At 45.6% G+C, this 22,178-nt stretch overlaps 1 protein-coding gene across 2 annotated transcripts; it reads right to left on the reverse strand.

Moving 5' to 3' along the window:
- Positions 1 to 378: 378 nt before the first annotated feature.
- RAX2 (retina and anterior neural fold homeobox 2) lies at positions 379 to 16,459 on the reverse strand. Of its 2 annotated transcripts, none has more exons than XM_073563066.1 (3): positions 16,267 to 16,459; positions 3,301 to 3,551; positions 379 to 1,529 (listed from the first exon to the last, which is right to left on the reverse strand). In XM_073563066.1, the coding sequence occupies exons 2-3, from the start codon at positions 3,541 to 3,543 to the stop codon at positions 1,089 to 1,091; spliced, it is 684 nt and encodes a 227-aa protein (XP_073419167.1). In that variant the 5' UTR covers positions 3,544 to 3,551; positions 16,267 to 16,459; the 3' UTR covers positions 379 to 1,088. The 2 variants fall into 2 exon arrangements, with proteins under 2 accessions (XP_073419167.1, XP_073419166.1); XM_073563065.1 differs by lacking the exon at positions 16,267 to 16,459 and adding an exon at positions 5,263 to 5,473.
- Positions 16,460 to 22,178: the final 5,719 nt, after the last annotated feature.

Raw genomic sequence — 22,178 nt, forward strand, 5'->3', positions numbered from 1 at the left:
GTTTAATATGTGTAAAACAATACACTTGAACTGTATGTTCTCTATTTCGGAAGGAAAAATAGAATTTTGTTTATTATATGTCACAGACCTGGCATGTCCTCCTAACTTGTTATGGGACTGACGCTATCGCTAAGACCCCCGTGGTCCTCATGTTCAAGCCTAATTAATTCCAGCTTGTTAAACCTGAATGGGAAGGGGGTCGCTTATCTACCCTTGTTTAGAGTCCGTAATAGGCTATGATTTGCACGCTTAACTTGGACTTCTATGCATGTGTGTAAGGGCATTGTCCTTCCCAGTCATATGTTGCCAGGTGCTTTGTCACTAGTTAGAACCAGTAGGCGATGTAGCTGAGGTGTACAGATGAGCAGGACCGTCAGTGAAAATCTGGAATGACAGCGTAAATTCAGCCCTTAGTGTACTCAACCATGCTGACTAAGCAGTTCACATCTTTAGAACAGAAAAGTTCTAAATACCAGGTAGTATTTACTGATGGCCTTTGAAAATATACCGTATACATTTTGCACAAAACCTTAAATTTTCTTTTATTAAAAAATATAGTTTTGGAAAAACATTTAAAAATAACAGTATTTTTGTATCCCTTTCATCTTGCTGTGTCCCAATATAATGATGCAGACGCTCCAAAATTCTTTCTACAATTTTTAGACCATTCATAGCTCATGCTATTTAGTCCGGTCAAGCCTCAGTTTTTGGTTAATCATTAAGTCGGTGTGCACACGTTGCAGATTTGGTGCTTTTTCCCTTACAGATTTTCTAGATAAACGCCGTCCTAATGCCAGCAAAGTGAAAAAGAAACCTGAAGTGTCATGCAGGCGTTGAGTAGTTTTGACTTGCAGATTTGGAGAAGAAAATAATTTGTAGCATGTCATTTCTCGGTGCATTTTTGCTCTGCGTTTTTTACTATTGACTTCACTCCCATCAGTCAAAAACGCAGGCCAAAGACGCACTTTTTTTTCAGCTGCGTTTTTCCAAGAACTGCAGAAATATTACTGAACGTGTGCACACAGCCTAATAGTTTATTATTGGTTTGCTGATGAGCTTTCTATTTTAACACCACGTGTTGCTGTAGGTCAGATCGGCTGCCAAGTCTTATCTATGGTCTGAATGTGTTCCTTGGCCTTCATCCGAAGAGCAGCAATGCTGGAGCTCCTTTGGTCTAACTCATCTAGGGGAAACTTGTCCACAAAGCTGCCCATGCACTGGTAAGGACCACTGCTTAGAGGCTGTATAGAGCTCATTGGAGGTGCACTATTGAGGAAAGTGTGGCCTGCGTATGGTGACTGAAGATTTTGGGAAGGTGTTATAAATCCTGGCATGCTGTGCACAGTTGTAGCTGCAGTAATGGATGAAGTGAGCCATGGATCCAAAGGCAAAGAAGAGCTCAATGGCCCAACACTTGTGGTTATAGGTGTCCTTGAAAATGAGAGAAGCGGGGAGTCATGAAGCTTTGCTGAGGAGGACTCCAACTTCTCCTGTCGCCTCCATTTAGCCCTTCTGTTCTGGAACCAAACCTGGATCAGAAAAGAAATGGGGATTTGTCAGGGATTGGGAGGCATCATTCTATAAGCAAGTGGAGTGGCAGGTGTTATTGAGGAAGGGCAAGATATCTGCTGCATTACGATGAGCGCAATTAGCTTTGCCGGGACCAGATCCCTGATAATGATGATTCCATTAACGGCTCGAAGTGTCTGCTAATTGGATAGAACAGTTTATGGATTAGGAAAGGGTGAAAAAAGCACATGGGGTAATAAGGGGGGGTTGAATTGTCAATTAAACTGGACAAGTTCGATGAAGGGTTTGCAGGAACTATTTTGCTAAAATGGAAACTTAATTTTTGCATACAGCTAATGATGTGCTGTGCATTGGGACAATTGCCAGTAAAAACGGGGAGACAGCTTACTGTCCCAAATAGCTCTGTTAAGGATTTTTGTTTATAAGGCTGGTTTATTTGTCTTCAACTTTGCCAAGTCACATTATCCCACGGGGCAGTTCTAATCGTGGTTTTATATAGGTTATTCTGAGTTAGGGTCTACTAACACTGTATTAGCAAAGTGTGTTCATCATAAGGACTGGGAGAATTTCCCTGCACATGGGGAAGACCTATCTCCATCATGCGTGTACAGTTGAAGAGGAGACAAATGAATGTCGCCCATAACCACTATTCTTAAATCAATAAAATGTACATCATGGTTTGGCTTGTTTAACTTGGCAGCAAATACAAGGTATACTGATATTTACAACCTGGCACCTGTCAGGCCCATGGGGGTCTGCAAACCAAGTATGAATAGACCATTAGGCTGGGTTTACATGGTGTTCTACTCACCACGGAACGATAGTGTCCAGCTGAGATGACCGAGATCAAGCAGAGTTGTAAGTTCTACTGTTTGGCTTATTGAAGTCAAAGACCATGATTGTGGAACACCAGAATATAGTTTTTAATGTGTCAGAGAGAAGCCCCCAACAGAATGCTGAGTGGCGCGGAGAATATGTGTTTGACTGTAAGCCTGAAGAATGCTGTCTGGGGCTTCTTTCTGAATACCCAAAAACCGATATTCCGTGCTCCCCAGACATCGTTAGTCTTTTGAGCTGCAGAGCGTAAAGTCTGCTAGTGTGGAGTGGTGTGATCCTATGCTCACACATTGAAAAATGTATGTAGAGCTTTTAATAGTAAGACTATTTGTTGCCTATAGCCACCAATTTGAGTGTAGCTCTTATATTTGATAGCTGTACTGTGACTAATTGCTATAAGGGCTCATACTCACTTGCGAGAGACTCGCACGATTCTCATGAGTCTCTCGCACGAAAACCTGGCACTGCTGCCGACACTCGGACCAGAGTGTGTGGCTGCATGTAGTCTCTCGGAAGTGAGTATGAGCCCTAAGGAACAGTTTTTTTTTCTTTCTGACATTTTTCTCCCAGTTTTAGTTTATCCTCATAAACTCAATAATCCACTATTTCCTTACATGTGCATTTTCTTTTCCAGAGTGCAAATCTATAGGATTTTAAATAGTGCAGGAAATACACAGAAATGGCCGATTTCTGATTAGAACAATTGGCTTAATATTAACTGTGCAAATTTGCTGCATGGCACAACAAATCTAGATCTTTCTTTTACAGCATAATAAAAAAAATCTTAAACGGTAAGAAAGTATTGGCATGCTTATGGTTTTATGTTTAGGAAAAATTTACTATTGCTCTTAGGGTGGTTCCATGTAGTTAAAAAAAAAAAAAAAAAAAAGAGCAAATTCAGCCCCCCACCCCACATGATCTTGCATCTCTCACCTGTACACGAACTTCTGGAAGACTGACTTTCATGGCTAGTTCCTCCCGGCTGTACACATCAGGGTAGTGGGAACGTTCAAATGCACGTTCTAACTCGTGAAGTTGGTAGGTGGTGAAAGTTGTTCGGTTTCTGCGGTGCTTTTTTTTAGGGAGTTCATCTTCTTCCCCTTCGGGGGGACATGATGATGGTGTGTTGTCACCTCTTAGGTCACACAGGTCTCCTTCACATTTGTCTAGAAACATCCTAAATCCTGTAAAACAATAAGGTTGTAAAATCCCACAAACTGAGATCATTCGTCCTTATGTAAAACACAAACCCTTGTTCTGCGCATTTAGATGAAACTCAAGAAGTCTGTTGTAGGAAGACTGCATATGTATTGTCATTTTTACAGTGGTTTTAGAATGGAACTCAAAATATACTAGTAAATAATAAAAATGTTAATCCATGTTTTACATTTACCAGAAGCAGAGCCGGCATATAATACAAGGTATGCAGAAATGAGCCAGTGGGAAAAGTCTTCTCATTTGCTAAACGAGGGCATAATACTATATTTAGCTGTGTATTCTAGGTGTCCCCAATATGAGGTAGGATGGGGGTACTAACAAGAGGACCACGCATGCTGCTGTTAGCTCATGGTATTCCAGCTAAGCTCCTTAGCTGAAGATCTGCTCTACGGTTGAGGGATTAGTAGGGTTTTTGTCGTGTTACAACTTTACAAACAACAATATAGATGGTTTCCAGAAGGATCCACTTCAGAAGAGATCAGATGGATCCACACGATGTAATATTGTGGTAGCTGCAGAAATGGTGATAAGTCAGTGTTCTGCTTGCACTTTTCACTACTGAAAAAAAACAACAATTTTTCTGGAAAATGTGTGTAAATGCTAATTTGTAGGAGAAGCTCCATCATGGACACTTGTAGGTTTCACAAGTTATGATTATGATATCTAACATCTTATGTTACATCCTCACAGTCATATTGTTTAATTACCATTTCATTACCAAATATGCTGCTTGGATTTAAGAAAGTAATTCCTTGCTTTCAACTTGTCTATCATATTGGTGACTTAGATTTTTAATATATTGATGGCGAGAGAAATATTTTGGCCCAAATGTTTAGTTTATAGGAAGTGTTTGCAGTGGAACAATAAGGTATGGATTCTGCTGGCCACATTTTAGCATTCGTATCATTGCTGCCATGGTTCTGGTGAAGAGAGATCACCATAAAACCTTACAGTGATGATCTAAGCATGCTTCAGGAGAACCATGTGAGACCCTGAAATCATGGCCATAGTATGTGATCGCAGCATGGTTATATCACAGGCTCTTGTAACACAATTTCCAGGATTTTTCCCTTTAATTAATTGTAATGCTGATTTAAGCAGAGGATATATACTTGGGTGTTCCCAAAAAAATCCACAGAAAATTTCTCTGTAGAAATGAATTTTTTTTTTTTCACAGAAATTCCCACATACTTTATGCTTATTTTAAAATGGGGAATTATTAACTGTAGTCTTTTTTTTTTTTTAATTTGCGTGTGTAGCAAACCCACATGTCCTGATTTTCCATGGCAGATGCTCCGGTTCTCAGAGGGACTTATGTTTCACTAGCATTACAAGATTTAGTTTACAGTGAAAAATCTATACAAGGGCTTGCATTCTCTAAGGGCAAACTCCCCATCTCAGTAGGGTGGTCTTCATATGTCTTTCTGCATCCCTCTTTCATAATTTGACTAAGCGTCTGCACAATGTGCTGTATATCCCCTGTTCCATTTACTATACAGAAGGGAGCATTTAATACCGCGGAGGCCTTCAGTTGTAAAAATTGGGGGCATTCTAGCATGAGAACAATCTCTTTACTCCTGATCGATAGCTAGCTATCCCCAAGACAGAAATCTGTTTATTTCTGACAACACATGAGGCAATGTATGGAAACAATATATAAGCGCACGCTCATTTTACCTGTTTTGACTACTTTTGTGTTGCGCCCGTGCTTCCACCGGTTAGGTTACCTGGCAGCGCTTCCTCTTGCTGCACTTATCTGCTGGCAAACAAGCAGATCAGTCCCAAAATAAGATCCAGGCTTTGAAGATTTAGGCGGTGGTGGCTGGGAAGGGGAGTCAGCGTCCGTCTGAGATGAAGAACGCAAAAGAGCTGGTTTCTTGGTGAAATCTTCACAGATGTCTACAAGACTGAAGGAAGATTCCGCAGCCCAAGGGGGATTACTTGACTTTATTAAAGTGTTACCTCCCCCTTCTAATGATGATTGGCACTGACCAAGGGATGTAGTGAGAAGGCCAAAGGGAGGGAAGAATTGTTTTCATTTCTAGAGCTGCCATACAGATTCACTAGTGCCTCCATATGTGGATTTATTCATTTACTAGTCCAATGACAGAATTCCAGGATTGAAATGAGTGCAATAATTCAATTGTTCACAGAAACTTGTCTATGGCGCTGTGCTCCAGCACGGACAGAATGCATACATTTAGATGTTAGAGGACTGATCCTATTGAACACCATGAGTATGTGGTGGGTTTGTGATATTGATGCATTTCTGCACCTAATAGGTTGTGTTTTTCATTATGTTTGAGTGCGGGGTTTTGTTTTTTTTTTACATCCATTATGTTTTTGATGCTATGGTTTTTGTCTCTTTTTGGTATGTCATTTTATATAAAGCTGCTTTCCTTTTGATATATCACAAAACTATTGATAGTCCTATGTGCTTTACATGCATTTTTAGTGCGTTTCTGCAGCTGACACTAAAACCGCATATGTGGGTTTTTACCTACGGATTTTCCCCATCTAATGCAAGCCAATGGGGAAAATCTGTACATAATACTCAGCGTACCAGAGTAATGAACTTGTTACTAATTTGACACACGGACCACAGCTCAATTTGCCCTGTATAAAAGACAAAGTACAGTGGGTAAGAGATATATAAATAGCATTCACTTTGCTGGAACTGTAAGATACTGAGTGAGAATACTTGGGGTCAGAAGCTCACCTCACAAGTGAGGAAATATTCTTAGGCCGGCGTTACACAACATATGAAAAAAAAAAAAAAAAAAAAAATCGGTCCGTTTTTCACGGCCGAGAATTGCAGAAATGTTCTCTGAACAGTGATCCGTATGTCATCCGTGTGCAATGCGAGGATGAGATTCTCGCATCTAAGCATCCATGCGACATCCATATGGCGAGATATTCTCACAACCTTGCAAAATGGACATTTAACTGATCCATGGCCTCAAATATTCATCAAAACATATATACGGTATATATGTATATGTCACTGAGACACATTATATGCAGTGCGTAGGCGCCTGGAAAGGTCAGAGAGGTCCGGCACCTGCGCACTGCAGTACTTTACTCTGCCCTCAACAGGGCAGCTATAGTACGCCTGCGCAGGAGCCGAGGGAGAAGCAAGGAGGAGGACATCATCGTATGAAGATGGGAGGCGCCAGACCGGACCGAACGCCAGGGTGAGTATAATCTAATTCTTTTTTTCTTCTCTTTCAGGTTTACATCGGGGGTTTATCTACAGCATTACAGAATGCTGTAGACAAGCCCCTGATGGGGGTGGCCGCAGCTTATAGGCCAAAAATGGGGTGACAGATTCCCTTTTAATGACCAGGCCAATTTTTACAATTCTGACCACTGTCACTTTGAGGTTATAACTCTGGAAACTTTATGACTTGCGTTTATTTATGAAAAAAACGGAAATATGGCAAAATTTTGCAATTTTCAAACTTAATTTTTATACCCTTAAAACAGAGAGAGATGTCACACAAAATACTTAATAAATAACATTTCACACATGTCTGCTTTACATCAACACAATTTTGGAAACTTTTTTTTTGGAAGGAACTTATAAGGGTTAAAAGTTGACCAGCGATTTCTCATTTTTACAACAAAACTTACAAAACCTTTTTTTTTTTTTAGGGACCACATCACATTTGAACTCATTTTGAGGGGTCAATATGACAAAAAATACCAAACAATGACACCCTTCAAAGTGCTCAAAACCACATTCAAGAAGTTTTATTAACCTTTTATGTGCTTCACAGGAACTGAAGCAATGTGGAAGGAGAAAATTAACATTTAACTTTTGTTTTTTGTTTTTACAAACATTTTACTTCAGAACCAATTTTTTTTAATTTTCACAGGTGTTAAGAGAAAATTAACCACAAAATTTGTTGTGCAATTTGTCCCGAGTATGCCGATATCCCATATGTGGGCGTAAACCACCGTTTGGGCGCACGGCAGAGCTCGGAAGGGAAGAAGTGCGGTTTGACTTTTTCAATGTAGAATTGACTGGAATTGAGATCGGACGCAATGGCGTGTTTGGAGAGCCCCTAATGTGCCTAAACAGTGGAAACTCCCCACAAGTGACATTATTGTGGAAACTAGATCCCTTAAGGAACTTATCTAGATGTGTGGTGAGCACTTTGAACCTCCAAGTGCTTAACAGGAGATTGTAACACAGAGCCGTGAAAATAAAAAAATTTTCCTCAAATGATTTTTTAGCCCACTATTTTGTATTTTCACAAGGGTAACAGCAGAAATTGGACCACAAAAGTTGTGCAATTTGTCCTGAGTACGCTGATACCCCATATGTTGGGGGAACCACTGTTTGGGCGCATGGCAGAGCTCGGAAGGGAAGGAGCGTCGTTTTGGAATGCAGACTTTGATGGAATGTTCTGCGGGCGTCATGTTGCGTTTGCAGAGCCCTTGATGTGCCTAAACAGTAGAAACACCCCACAAGTGACCCCATTTTGGAATCTAGACCCCCAAGGAGCTTATCTAGATGTGTGGTGAGCACTTTGAATCCTAAGTGCTTCACAGAAGTTTATAACGTAGAGCTGTGAAAATAAAAAAACGTATTTTTTTCCACAAAAATGATGTTTTCACCCCCAAATTTTTATTTTCCCAAGGGTAACAGGAGAAATTAGACCACCAAATTTGTGGTGCAATTTGTCCTGAGTACACTGATGCCCCATATGTTGGGGTAAACCACTGTTTGGGCACACGTCAGGGCTCAGAAGGGAGGGAGCACAGTTTGACTTTTTGAATGCAAAATTGGCTGGAATCAGTTGTGGTGGTGGTGTTTGGAGACCCCCTGATGTGCCTATGTAGAGTCGGTGGCCGAGCTGGGGGGATGGTCCCTCATCATACCGCGCAGAGATGAACAGAGACAAATAGAGGCCATTTTCGGGTACAACAGGTCCAAATTTAATCATTACAACACAGTACCTCACTCATGGCCCTCCGTGTCCAGGGCCGCTTCACACACCGTGTTTTTCGCTTGGGACGTATATATATGTTCTGTCCCTTTTTCCTTGCTGACGCACTGACAGCTTCCAACACTGTGGCTGCCATAGGCCTAACCACCGACAGTCCTTTCACTGGTCAAACGTTGTCCTTAACACGGTATGCCTACTCTCTTTTACTCGTCTCTATTGCGGTATTCCTGTCAGGACCACCCCCCTGATGTTCTCTCTCCTCAGTCCCTCTGGTTTGGATTCTCACAGCGCACAGACTGTCGTAGTCCTCCTGTCACTGGAGCTCCCCCTGGGGACTGAAACCTTCTGGAACCCTCCCTCAGTATTTATAGCATTCCCGGTCCCCTGTCACTGTAACTCCGCCCCCATGACCAACGGTTTCTAAAGCCCTAAGCTGTTGTCAAGTCCTTTGCTCACACTCCTCCCTGCCATCAAAAGGTCAACCCAAGGTACTGCACATCCACTACACTTTCCTAGCTGTTTCCCCATTGTAGTAACTGTCACCTATCTAAACTGTGCAAACCTATCTTTCTCTATTCTGACACGTCCGTCCGTCAGGTCACCTTCCCTTCACCTATACAGTGGAATCCCCTCAATTCTAACTTCAACCCTAACAACAACACACCCCTAACCCTAATCCTGACCATAACCCTAACCACAAACCTATCCCAAACACACCCCTATCCCTAACCCTTATCCCATCCCTAACTTTAGCCTAACTCTAACCCTAAAGAGAAAATGAAAAGAAATATATTTTCTTTATTTTTCCCTAACTAAGGGGATGATAAAGGGGGGGTTTATGATTTTTTTATTTTAATCACTGTGATAGGGTCTATCACAGTGACCAAAATGAACCAATAGGAAAAATCTTCCAATTATTGCCGGGTGCCGGCTGGCAGATCTCGGGTGCACTGCGCTTGCACCCGCCATTTTCTTTTCGGAAGAAAATGGTGGCGTCCTGGGGTCGAAGCGGGAGGGCCGAGGAGCACCGGGAGATACCGAGGGGGGGAATCGGGGACAATATTTCCCTCTCTTCTGATGTGCGATCACAACAGAAAAAGAAATTAAATGGCACATCTGACATTTTTTTTGTGGTCGCCATTATACGGTTAATAACGGCGATCACAAAACCGACGTCGGTAAAAACCGACCCGAATCATGTTCTCTGGTGTCTCAGCTACACCCGGCAGCCGAGCCCCCAGAGAAAACCAGACTGGAGGGCGCTATACCCTTTTTCCACAGCGCTGTTAATTAATGGTGCTGTGGTTTAAGTACCCTTAACTACTGCCATTTTAAAGGCGTATTGGCGGTCATTAAGGGGTTAAACAGGGAAACACTAATGAAGATTGACAGCCTATATATTGATTCCACTTAACGTGACTCGGTTGTCCGTTTCTTTTCCAGAGTCCGTTGGTTGTTTGGCTGCCGTCTGAGGCCGGTGCTGAGTTCTTCCGGTTTCCCCTCCTAACAAACTGGTCTCACTTCTGGCGGCAGTGTCTTGTCCGCTGAGCCCCTAGTCCGTTCTGCCGCAGTGCAGCAGACTCAAATCCTCCGCAATTCTTCACTCGACGTGCGTTCCTCCGCATGTGGGTCGCCCTCCCAGGGCTGTGGGGTACTCTGTACCGGGCTGGTATCAGGGGAATGTGTCACAGCAGCGGTGACCCGGTCCGTGGCCCTGGGCGCCCAAGCAATGGGGGGATGTAGTTAATGTGGAATGGAATAATTTGTGACGCCACCTGTGGTGCTCGGCAAGGGAGGTGTTAAGCCGACGCTGCAGACAGATCCTCCTGGACAGATGGTGTGGTGCAGCGAGGATGGTATAGCCCTCCACAGGCAGGGCTGTTGTCCCGGGGCAGTGTAGACATGGGGACACTTAGGTGGTGTAGTGTCCGGCGCAGGGGATGTAGCAGTGTCAGGCAGATGGACGCAGGAAGGAATGGAGGACACCAGGGCATGTAGTGCCAAGGCTTTACTCACAGTCAGTAATGCCTGCTTCTGTGCCGGGTCCTCCGGGTCAGGGACTCAGTCAACCTTCAGGCAAGATGGAAAGCTCTCCTCCAACACTCCGCCAACTTATGTACCTTTCCTGAATGTCTCCTCTATAGCGCCTTTAAGTGTGAAGATCTCCATTACAGCGGTACTCTGGAGTTCCTCCTGTCAGATGTCCCCAAGAACTCTACTCGTATGGCAGACAGCTGTAGCCTGCTCTCTCTTTACCCCCCCCCCCCGTTAAACACAGCACGTCCGCGGGCTGCAAGATAAGCAAAGTTGACAGTACAGGAACATACAAAATTTTTGTAATGCTGCATTAACATTTCTTATACTAAACTTCCTGATATAGGAGGCATTGTTTCTTGAACGTTGCAAACAATTCTTAATTATCTAAATTTCAAGTCAAAAGTGCAATTTTTCATACTTTACGTAATTCTAAGTGCTATTATCTGTGACTCACTATCACTTCAGGATTCTTCATCTTTCTTTCTGTAGTACACATTTCTCTTCTCTTTCTAGTGCACATTTTCTGCTTTCTTTCAAGTGACAACTGTGACCTGGTTCACCATTTACATTTTCAACTCTTTATTCAAATCTTTCATCTCTGTATCAAAACATTTCTCATTCTATATAAAAGCCATTTCCTAGTTACTAATACTTTCATAAGATACATCATAATCAAAATACTTCACATTAAAACTTTCAACAATTATTCTTGTAAGTGCTGAACACCGCTCCCAGCCGGGATCTCTTGCAGTGTCCTTTGAGGTAGACATCATCTTTGCAAAGTGTCCATATGTAAATCCAAGAGAGAGCACCTAAAGAGGTGCAACTATTTACAATAATCATACAGCGTTCATGATCTCCTCAGTTCCAAATGTAGAAATGCTGCCAATCAAAACAGAGCAACTCTGGAAAACCAAAAACTAAACCATGGTATGAAAACAAAAAGGCCCAACGATGCTAAATACCCTCCTGGGTCACGAGAGTTACTGTAAATCACTAGAGCTGGTCCCCTCCTGGGGTTCTGGAAGCCGATTGTGAACCGCTACCAGATGTGGTATCTTCATCTTGATTCTGGTTTCTGGCTATAGGGCACTGAAGCTGTGGCAAAGGGAACCCATCATACATCTCAATGCCCATCAACTGCTCCTCGTCAAGAGGCGATTCCTCTGCTCTGGTATGAGGCCTAGCACCGAGGGACTCCGCAGCTTGTCGGTGCTGATAAGCAACTATACGAGGGTTCGGCCGCCAAGGGATCCCGAGGTCACTATCCCAAAGCGACTGAGCCTCATCTATTCCCCGAAGATGTCGAATCGTGCGCGCCTGTTCCAGCCGTACCCTTCTCAGTAGGGATCTCTTCCAGCACCCCATCTCTGACTGACTAGCGCCCCCAGCGGACTCTTCCAACTGCCCCATCTCGAGTTGTCACAAACCCGCCTCGGATAACGTGAATTCGGAGGTCAACCCATTAGGAGGGCCAGGGTATATACCTGGTGCCTCCTGGCGGTGTGGCCTCCGCTCCGGTGCAGGCATGGTGGCAACAGGCGCTGCCCGGTGAGACACCGGGGACAGCGGTGGAGCCAATGGCAGCTCCGGCTTCGCAGGGGTCGCTGGCGGGACCTGCGCAGCCGCAACAGGTCCGGGCAGGGGCTTCTCTTTCTCCGCTTCAGCTCCCTGGGCCGTGTACAACTCCTCCGATAGTAGCGGCAGAAAGGGAACAGGGCCCGCTGCCGGTGACATGGCAGCGGTCACAGGTTCCACAGGGTCTGCCGGAAAGGGGTCCGGTGCAGCGGGTACCGCAGGTGTAGGCCCCTCCTGGGCGCGCTGCAGATTCAATGTCCAGAGCGCTTCCAGCCTCAGTTGCAGGCGGCGCATCAGCTGGGTGATTTCATCCTCCAGCTGCTGACGGTTCATCTCCACTACGGGGTCGGAGCCTTCAGCCATGGCGCCGGGGAGATCCAACTTAACCTCCGCGTGCTCTACAGGCCTCCTTCCCTCTCTCTCTCCAAAATGGCGTTCTGGTGATCTCCCCGCCTCAGCCTCTTTCCCGCCACTGGCTTCTCCTGCCCCTCCTTCCGGGGGCGGCGTCTTCTTCCAGCGCCTCCATACCAACCCAGTATACGAACCCCTTGGGGGGTGGGTCAGGTTGCTGTCACATAGTAATTCAGGCAGGGGAGGCCCAAGACTCTCTGCGGTCTTTTCCTAGGACCTTCTATCTCTTCACGCCCTTCTTCTCCGCGCCAGCGGCCATTTTTAATATTCATGTCACAGTCTATTAAATTGGGTCTTCTGCACATTTTCAAAAGTTCAAAGTCCAAAAAATCTCAGGCACACAGAACCCGATGGCATCGGGTCTCGTCATCCTGTTCGTGACCCCAAGTTGGGTCGACCTCCCGGGGCTGTGGGGTACTCGGTACCGGGCCGGTGTCAGGGGAATGTGTCACAGCAGCGGTGACCCAGTCCGTGACCCTGGGCGCCCAAGCAATGGGGGGATGTAGTTAATGTGGAATGGAATAATTCGTGATGCCACCTGTGGTGCTCGGCAAGGGAGGTGTTAAGCCGACGCTGCAGACAGATCCTCCGGGACAGATGGTGTGGTGCAGCGAGGATGGTATAGCCCTCCACAGGCAGGGCTGTTGTCCCGGGGCAGTGTAGATGTGGGGACACTTAGGTGGTGTAGTGTCTGGCGCAGGGGATGTAGCAGTGTCAGGCAGACGGACGCAGGAAGGAATGGAGGACACCAGGGCATGTAGTTCCAACGCTTTACTCACAGTCAGTAATGCCTGCTTCTGTGTCAGGGACTCAGTCAACCTCCAGGCAAGATGGAAAGCTCCCCTCCAACACTCTGCCAACTTATATACCTTTCCTGAACGTCTCCTCTATAGCGCCTATAAGTGTGAAGATCTCCAGTACCATGGTACTCTGGAGTTCCTCCTGTCAGATTTTCCCAAGAACTCTACTCGTACGGCAGACAGCTGTAGCCTGCTTCGGGGACTCCCTTCTCCTGAGTCCGGGCTCTCTATCCGATTGCTGTTGTGCCCCAAGTCTTAGATGGGAGTAATGTATTTACAGCCAACTACTCCACCGGTGTCTGCTGCAGAACCATAAGTGTCCATACAACCTCGGGGAGCGGGCCCCGGTCTTGCGCTCAGAACCTATAGGCAGGGTTCCTCTTCCAACCCACGTCCTCTCTGTTCTCTCTACTCCTTCGTTCCGTACTTGTCTTTCTCTCTCTTATGGAAGCTTAGATTTCAGTTCTACGTCTTTCTCCTTCTTTTCGTTTCCCATGCCAGCTGGCTCAGATCACTGAGGCAGCTGCAGCACTCCTTCCTCCATCCCTTCTTCCAGGGATCCTCACTCCTGTCTGAGTGACTTCCTACCCGACTGACCTTCTGTCAGACTGACCTGTCATCCTACACTTTCCCACTCTTTTATGTATCTTAACTCCACCCACCTCCCAGCACATCCAGTGTTCCAAGCAGGGAACCACCAAAGGTGCTCTGCTACTCTCTAAGCACTGAGCCGCAATGTGGTTGTGCAGAACTACCCTGTTGTGCGGGGTGGGAGTGTTGGAGTGTGGAAAGGAGTTCCCACCTTACTTGGATGTTGGGGTACCACACCTTTAAAGAGAGAGGAAGGTGCAGTACCTCTGTGGCGACCGAGCATCAGGGGCGCCACACATGTCCGAGAGTCCTTGCCGCAACTGAACGGGATCACTACTCTGCGGCCTATCTCATCCTGCAGCACGGTACCTGTCCCCTCTGAATCTTCTCTCTGGCGGGAAGCCCCCTTCCATTCCCACGCAAAACCCTTTAATCGCTGTGACTTGCCACACCCCCTTTACCCAGGTTCAGGGTTCACTCCATCCCTAATCTACTTTCCTCCCGCCACAGGAGGCTCAGCCCTGGCAGTTCCAAACCCAGCTCTTTGTCAGCACCCACAGCCAGTTCTCCTCTTCTACAGATATATGATGGACCTTTAATCCACTGAAACGGGGTAAACCAGAGGTATATTACTGGATAAAAAGCTATCAAGTCTCTTGTTGTAGGCCATTCCCTTAACCCCTTACTTAGAAGGCCAGTGTTGATCTTTATGAAAGAATTTGTAGGTTCCTTAGGTTTTGAAAACCGTAACATTTTTATTTTTCTGTCTATTTTGGTCGGGTTCACAATACATTAATGTTCTAGAATGCGGTTTCATCTTTTGAGCTCACCTATCTGAAAAAAAAAATATGGCTACTCCAAGTGGCATTTTTTAATACAGTTTTTGGGTATATAAACAACTCCCCAATCAAATGTTCAGTGACTTATTTTTCTGCTTTTTATTCCTCCCTTTCTGCCAAAAGCCATATTTTTTTTCCCCCACTGGTATAGCCTTATGAGGTCTTACTTTTGGCAGGATGATTTGTTCTTTTGAATAACACCATCCACTTTTACCATGCAATGTACTGGAAAACAGGAGAAAAATTCCAAGTACAGTGAAATTTCAAAAAAAACCCTGCAGTTCTGCAATTGTTTGGTTTTGCTTTTTTGTTCAATGTGCAGTAAAAATGATTTGGAAATATGATTCTCCAGGTCAGTATCATTATGGCAATGTCAAACTTGCAGATTTTTTTTCTATTTAATGAGTTTTACACATGGCCATTGTCTCCTGGCACAATTTTGAGTTTTATTGTACATATGTTTTTCATGGCTCTAAAAGTTTTCTTGTATGTACATTCATCCTAATTTGCTATTTTTATATTCCCTTTTTTTTTTTTGCTGATGTTGGTGGAAAATTTAAAGAACATTAGGAAATACATGTCTGTAGTTCACGTTTTATTTTTTTTACACTGGCAAACGGCCACTAAAATAAAAGAACATTTTAAATAGTGTTCTTATTTTCATAGAAATTATTTTTATGTATTGGACATTTTTTTTTTTAACAGTGGTGGGACTATAAGCATCAATTCAGACTGGCGTGGTTGTTAGTTTTGTTCTTTTCTTGCATTTGTATTTAATTTTTCATTTATATTACACATCTTGCTCCCCATAATGCCTTTAAAGACATTTAGGGAACATTTCAACATATTAATACATTATCTTTATTGCTGATCTCCTCTCTAAAGGTGCAGTCAGGCAGCTGTATAAGGGCAGTTTCACACGTCCAGATAATTCCGGTACTGGAAAAACCAGAACCGGAGCTATCCGTGTCCGTGTGCATACAGAGGTCATCTGTGTGCTATCCGTATGTCCGTGTGTGCTGTTCGTGTGTCCATGTTCGTGTTTTTGAAAAATTATTTTTAATGTTAACCCTTTGACTTTTAAAAATGCACCCGGATCGCACACAGACAGCACACGGACAGCATCCGTGAGCGGTACGTGTTTACACAGACCCATTGACTTGTATGGGTCCGTGTGATCCATACAAAAACGGACATGTCAGCGTGTTTTGCACACAGACACACGGTCCGAGAAAAGGAGTCTAGCTGTGTCTATATAACTGTGGTGTGGGTGTGGTGAGATGGCTATCAGTCTTCCGCAAGCTTCTTACTATGCACAGATGTTTTAGAATGTCACTGCAGAGCAAGGTGTGGACAATCTAGAATGTCAATGCATAGTAATGTGTGGACTGCATAGAAGTAGTTAAGCTATTGTGAATGTGCCCAACGCCATATAAGAAAACATACAGCAAGAAAGGCAGAGATGCTTACCTGCCCAGGCCTCCAAACAAATGCAGTGGACCCATATAGTTAAGATGGCGGCAACACAGGTGCAAGAATACCGATGAGACAACCGCTCAAATCCTACCAACCCATGGAGGGAGCGGCTGCTTGGTATATAAATGCACAATGAAGACTTGTTTGCAGCGTTGTTCACACACAGGCAATGCAAAGCATCCAGGTTAACAACCTATTAGTGACGCCCTTCTAAAAGATCAGGCGGTCAAAATGCATCCCATGTGAACTGACACCACAGTTTACAAGACCAAATGGGCCCAACTGCACCCCGAAAAATAAAGCGCAAAAAACGCATCAAAAAAATACAAAAAAATGTGAGGTATTATATTTTGGCTGCAAATTCTTCAAGATTCTGGAACGCTTTCAGCTCCACGACCTTTGCCGGGTTCCACACATCCAGTGCCCTTTGTGATGGTATCAGATAATGCCTTTCCCTTAACGACCAACCTGCTGCGCCCATACCCACGAAGGGGACTGAATGACCGGCGGAGGATTTTTAATTATCGGCTGAGCCGTGCATGCAGATATGTGGAATGCACCTTCGGAGTCATGACTAGTCAGTGGAGGATCTTTCACAAACCCATCCAGTTGGATACAGACACCGTTGACGGTGTGATTAAGGCATGCTGTGTACTCCATAACTATGCTCGTGACTACAGCACTGAGGTAGATGTGAAGTCACAGCAGCCAGTATTTAATCCAGTGACCAACGTGTGTCTGGGAAGGCCATCCAGCTCCGATGCATGTGTGAGAGAAATCTTTACTGACTCTACATTGAGTCCAAAAGGTGCCATGCACTGGCAATACTCCTGTATAGGTCATGAGCAGCCGGACCAGCAGAGGAAGGAAGAAAACTGATCAGAACACAAAGAAAATTCACCTTTTTTTGCCCAAGCTTTGTACTCTATTTTCATGTATAAAAAAATTACTCATGTTACTTTGTTGTGTTTAATTGATTTTACTTTTAGTATTATGAGTGATGGGAGAGAGCGGGTCACATGACTCTCTCTCCTCCATCACTGCTTTGTTTATCAGCTTCAGGGCCACCATCAGGGCATTACTGCCCTGACTGGCGTATGGGGCCCAGTGGGCAGAGGGGGCCCGCATCAGGCCCGGTCTCCTCTGCTCACCGGGCCCCTACTGGCAGCTAAACCGGGCCCTCTGCGCTTTGGCAGTTAAACGCTATTGACATGTGGGCCCGGCAGCCCGCAAGTCAATAGTTAACAGCCACGGCAGCCGCCAGCCAATCGTAGGCTGGCAGCTGACGTCAGCCACAGCGCGCATCTCGCCGGCATCTGACGTCAGTGTCAGTTGCCGGCAGAGCGTGCTGCAGCATGGAGGGAGCGGGAGCGTCGCCTGTCGCTGGAGCGTGGCCAGGTAATTATTAGAACTTGGGTTTTTTTGACAGCGACGACCCGGAGGCAGAATGCTAGACATGAGGGAGAATGCGGGACTGGGGCAGAATGCTGGACATGGGGCAGAATGCTGGAGACTGGGGCAGAATGCTGGAGATGGGGGCAGATTGCAGACATGATGGGGGCAGAATGCTGGACATGATGGGGGCAGAATGCTGGACATGATGGGGGCAGAATGCTGGACATGATGGGGGCAGAATGCTGGACATGATGGGGGCAGAATGCTGGACATGATGGGGGCAGAATGCTGGACATGATGGAGCAGAATGCTGGACATGATGGGGCAGAATGCTGGACATGATGGGGCAGATTGCTGGACATGACGGGGGCAGATTGCTGGACATGACGGGGGCAGATTGCTGGACATGACGGGGGCAGATTGCTGGACATGACGGGGGCAGATTGCTGGACATGACGGGGGCAGATTGCTGGACATGATGGGGGCAGAATGTGACAGTGAGACACAGGAGGGGGCAGAATGGACACGGGGCACAATGTGACAGTGAGACACAGGAGGTAGAAGAATGTGAGGCACTGGGGCATAATGTGGCAGTAAGACACAGGAGGGGGCAGTATGTGGCAGTAAGACACAGGAAGGGTGCAGGATCATGGGGCAGGATGGATACGATGGAGACAGATGGGGAAATCATATGGGGCACAATGGATACTCATGAGGGCGGGATGGGAGGAACATATGGCTGAAGCCAGGAATGAGACACACGGGAGCCAGGATGGGGAATATTATTACCATAGGGGTTAATTAAGGGATATTATTACTGCAGTGATGTCTTTATTTTATTTTTTGAGTATACTGTTTTAAATGGGGGGATGGTCCTGTAACTGTGTAGAGTAACACTACGTCGCCTTTTTTTCTTCATGTGATGTAATGTAGAAGTTGGGAAAAAAATAAGTAATGTGTTCTGCAAGCAGAGCTCTAGATAACTGTGTTATTTCCTGCAGAGACGAGTCCTGTCTGGAAGACGTGATGGCTGTCTGTGCTGGATGAAAGATGAAAAGCAAAGATGAAGGACTTCACCTAGATACATCACTGGTGAGTTAGTGTGTTACCTATACACTGACACTATATACTGTATACTATATACAGAGGTCCTGTGTATAATGTCACCAGTGATCACTGTATTACCTGTACATTATATACAGAGCTCCTGTGTATAATGTCATTGATCACTGTATTACCTGTACACAGACACTGCATACTAAGTACAGATCTCCTGTGTATAATGGCACTTATGGTGATGGTATTGTGTTTTTTTATTACTGATCAGCATTGTAGTATTCAGTCACTACGTGGTCTTAATATGTGGTCTGGACATGGTGTTGTGGTATTTGTCACTTGTATGTGTTATTATTTGGTCACTTTGTGGTGGTAATATGTGGTCTGGTCATGGTGCAGTGGTATTTGTTCCTTATATGTGATATTTTTCAGTCACTATGGTAGTAATATGTGGTCTGGTAATGGTGTGGCGGTATTTGTTCCTTGTATTTGGTATTATAGGTCACTATGTGGTGGTAATATGTGGTCTGGTCATGGTGCGATGGTATTTGTCCCTTGTATGTGATATTATTGGTCATTAAAAAAAATAAAAAAAAAATACTGTATTGAATATTTTAACAAATATTTAATAGGTTACAGTAGAGTAGAGCTCGGCCAAAAGAGTCTACAGTGTTGTGATGGCAGCTTAAAAAATCTTTTGGCCAAAACAAGAGCTGCTGGCTATATTTGTGTTCCGGTGATGGGAGCTGTTAATGTGTGATTGGTGAGAAGTGGAGTTTTTCCAAGAGAGCGGTGGGACTGTGGACAGTTTGAGGAGTGGAGGCGGGGCTGGGGTGGAGCCTGGGAAGAGTCTAAAGGGGGCCCCAAAAATTTTGCCAGTATGGGGCCCCGAAATTCCTAGTGGCAGCCCTGATTGGGGCCCCTTCAGGAGGTGTGGCTCTAGGCAGATATTTAGATCTCGTATGTTCATTAGGTCAGAGAATACATTTGTTTCACCACTCCAGGAATAAATGATCTGGAGTAGTGTCAAAAGTATGTTACATACCTCCCAACTTTTGAAGAAGGGAAAGAGGGACAAAGGCTGCGGTGGCAAATTTTAGGCCATGCCCCGACCACACCCATTTCACAACTAGACACACCCATGTCCATGCCCCAAACACACCCGTTTAGCACTGCTGATCACAGTAGCTGGTACTGTGGGCACACTGACTTGTACTGAGGAAAAGAAAGAACAGAGAGAGAAAAAAGAAAACAGAGAGAGAAAGAAAGAGGGGAAAGAAAGAAACAGAGAGAAAGAAAGGAAGAACAGAGAGAAAGAAAAAGGGGACAGAAAAAAAGAACAGAAAGAGAGAGATAAAAAAAGAAAGAGGGGAAGAAAGAGCAGAGAAAGAAAGAGGGGAAAAAGAACAGAGAGGGAGAGAGAAAAAAGAGGGGAAAGAAAGAACAGAGAGAGAGGGGACAGAAAAAAATAAGAGAGAAAAAAGAAAGAGGGGAAAGAGAACAGAGAGGGAGAAAGAAAGAGGGGAAAGAGAACAGAGAGAGAAAGAAAGAACAGAGAGAAAGATAGAAAGAAAGAAAAGGGAAAGAAAGAGAACAGAGAGATTAGAGAGAAGGAAAGAAAAAAGATTAGAGAGAGAAAGAAAGAAAGAGGGGAAAGAAAGAAAGAACAAAGAAAGAAAGAGAGAAAGGTGAAAGAAAGAACAGAGAGAGAAAGAAAGATGGGAAAGAAAGAACAGAGAAAGAAAGAAGAAAGAAAGAAAAAGAACAGTGATAGAAAGAGTGGACAGAAAAAAAGAAGAGAGAGAGTAAAAAAAGAAAGATGGTACAGAAAGAACAGAGAGAGACAAAGAAAGAGAACAGAGAGAGAAAGGAAGAAAAGAGAGAAAAAACAGAGAGAGAGCACATAGAGAGAAAGAAAAAAGAACAGAGAGAGAAAGAAAGGAAAGAAAGAAAGGAAGAGGGGAAAGAAAGAATAGAGCAATAGAAAGAACAAAGAGAGAGAAAGGAAAAGGGGAAGAAAGAAAGAGTGGAAAGAAAGATTAGAGAGAGAAAGAAACAGAGAGAGAAAGATTCTATAAAGATACTATAGCAGCCCGGCTCCCATTGTAATGCCCACCTGAGCCTCCCGGTGCAGGACATATCATGATCCGCTCACATGGCCGGCATCCCCGAGTCCAAGGCGATCCCGCTTTCCGTGCTATCGGAGGAGCACACGATGATGGATCTGAAGCATTCCCTGAAGTGCATCCATGGTTCCGTCACAATCTCCTCCCGAAATTACCTAATTTCCGGTCAGCTTCTAGCACGTTGCTTCCGGTGGAATGTCACGTGTGAATTTTAAAGTGCTCCGCGGGGTTCCGCCCTGTACTCCTGTGTCCGTGGGAAAAGTAAGCTCCCGGCCGGGGCAGACTCTCAAGATCGGGACTGTCCCACTAGATCCGGGACACCTCATACACACATGGTTCTCCTTTGTATGTCTCGTACACGCATGGTTCCGCTGCGTACACCTCGCACACATATGGCTCCACTCCGTAAACCTCGTACACACGCGGCTCTGCTCCGTACACCTTGTACACACATGGCTTCACTCCGTAAACCTTGTACACATGCGGCTTTGCTCCATACACTTCGTACACACGCGGTTCTGATCCATACACCTCGTACACACGCGGCTCCGCTCCGTACACTTTGTACACATAGTGCTCCATTCTGTACACCTTGTGCAAACAAGGCTCTGCTCCGTACACCTCCTACACACGCGGCTCCGCTCCGTACACCTCAAACACACGCAGCTCCACTCTGTACACCTCGAATACATGTGGCTCTGCTCCATGCACACGCGGCTCCGCTCCGCACACCTCATGCACACGCGGCTCCGCTCCGCACACCTCGTGCACACGCGGCTCCGCTCCACACACCTCGTGCACACGCGGCTCCGCTCCGCACACCTCGTGCACACGCGGCTCCGCTCCGCACACCTCGTGCACACGCGGCTCCGCTCCGCACACCTCGTGCACACGCGGCTCCGCTCCGCACACCTCGTGCACACGCGGCTCCGCTCCGCACACCTCGTGCACACGCGGCTCCGCTCCGCACACCTCGTGCACACGCGGCTCCGCTCCGCACACCTCGTGCACACGCGACTCCGCTCCGTACACCTCGTACACGCTCGGCTCCGCTCCGTACACCTCGTACACACGTGGCTCTGCTCCGTACACCTCGTACACACGTGGCTCCGCTCCGTACACGATCACCTCTGTTCAGTACACCTCGTACACGCCCGGCTCTGCTACATCCACACTGAAAACCCCTCCTGACCCCACACATAACCTTCCCCTCATGCAGCACCATGACAACCAGCACAGCAGAGTCCTGCAGACACGAGGGCTGTGCGCACAGGACCAGTGATGAGGTCACAGGAGGGGAGGAGTCAGGGGTCAAGTCTCTGGCCTCGG

This window comes from Dendrobates tinctorius, unplaced genomic scaffold (genome assembly GCF_039654945.1).
Source record: "Dendrobates tinctorius isolate UK_male_01 unplaced genomic scaffold, ASM3965494v1 ptg000377l, whole genome shotgun sequence".
Classification (NCBI taxonomy): Eukaryota; Metazoa; Chordata; class Amphibia; order Anura; family Dendrobatidae; genus Dendrobates; species Dendrobates tinctorius.

Coding starts and splice junctions, on each gene's coding strand:
- RAX2 (XM_073563066.1), bottom strand. CDS start 3,543: ATGTTTCTAGACAAATGTGAAGGAGACCTGTGTGACCTAAGAGGTGAC. Junction 1,530..3,300: donor TTCCAGAAGTTCGTGTACAG/GTGAGAGATGCA, acceptor TTTCTGATCCAG/GTTTGGTTCCAGAACAGAAG.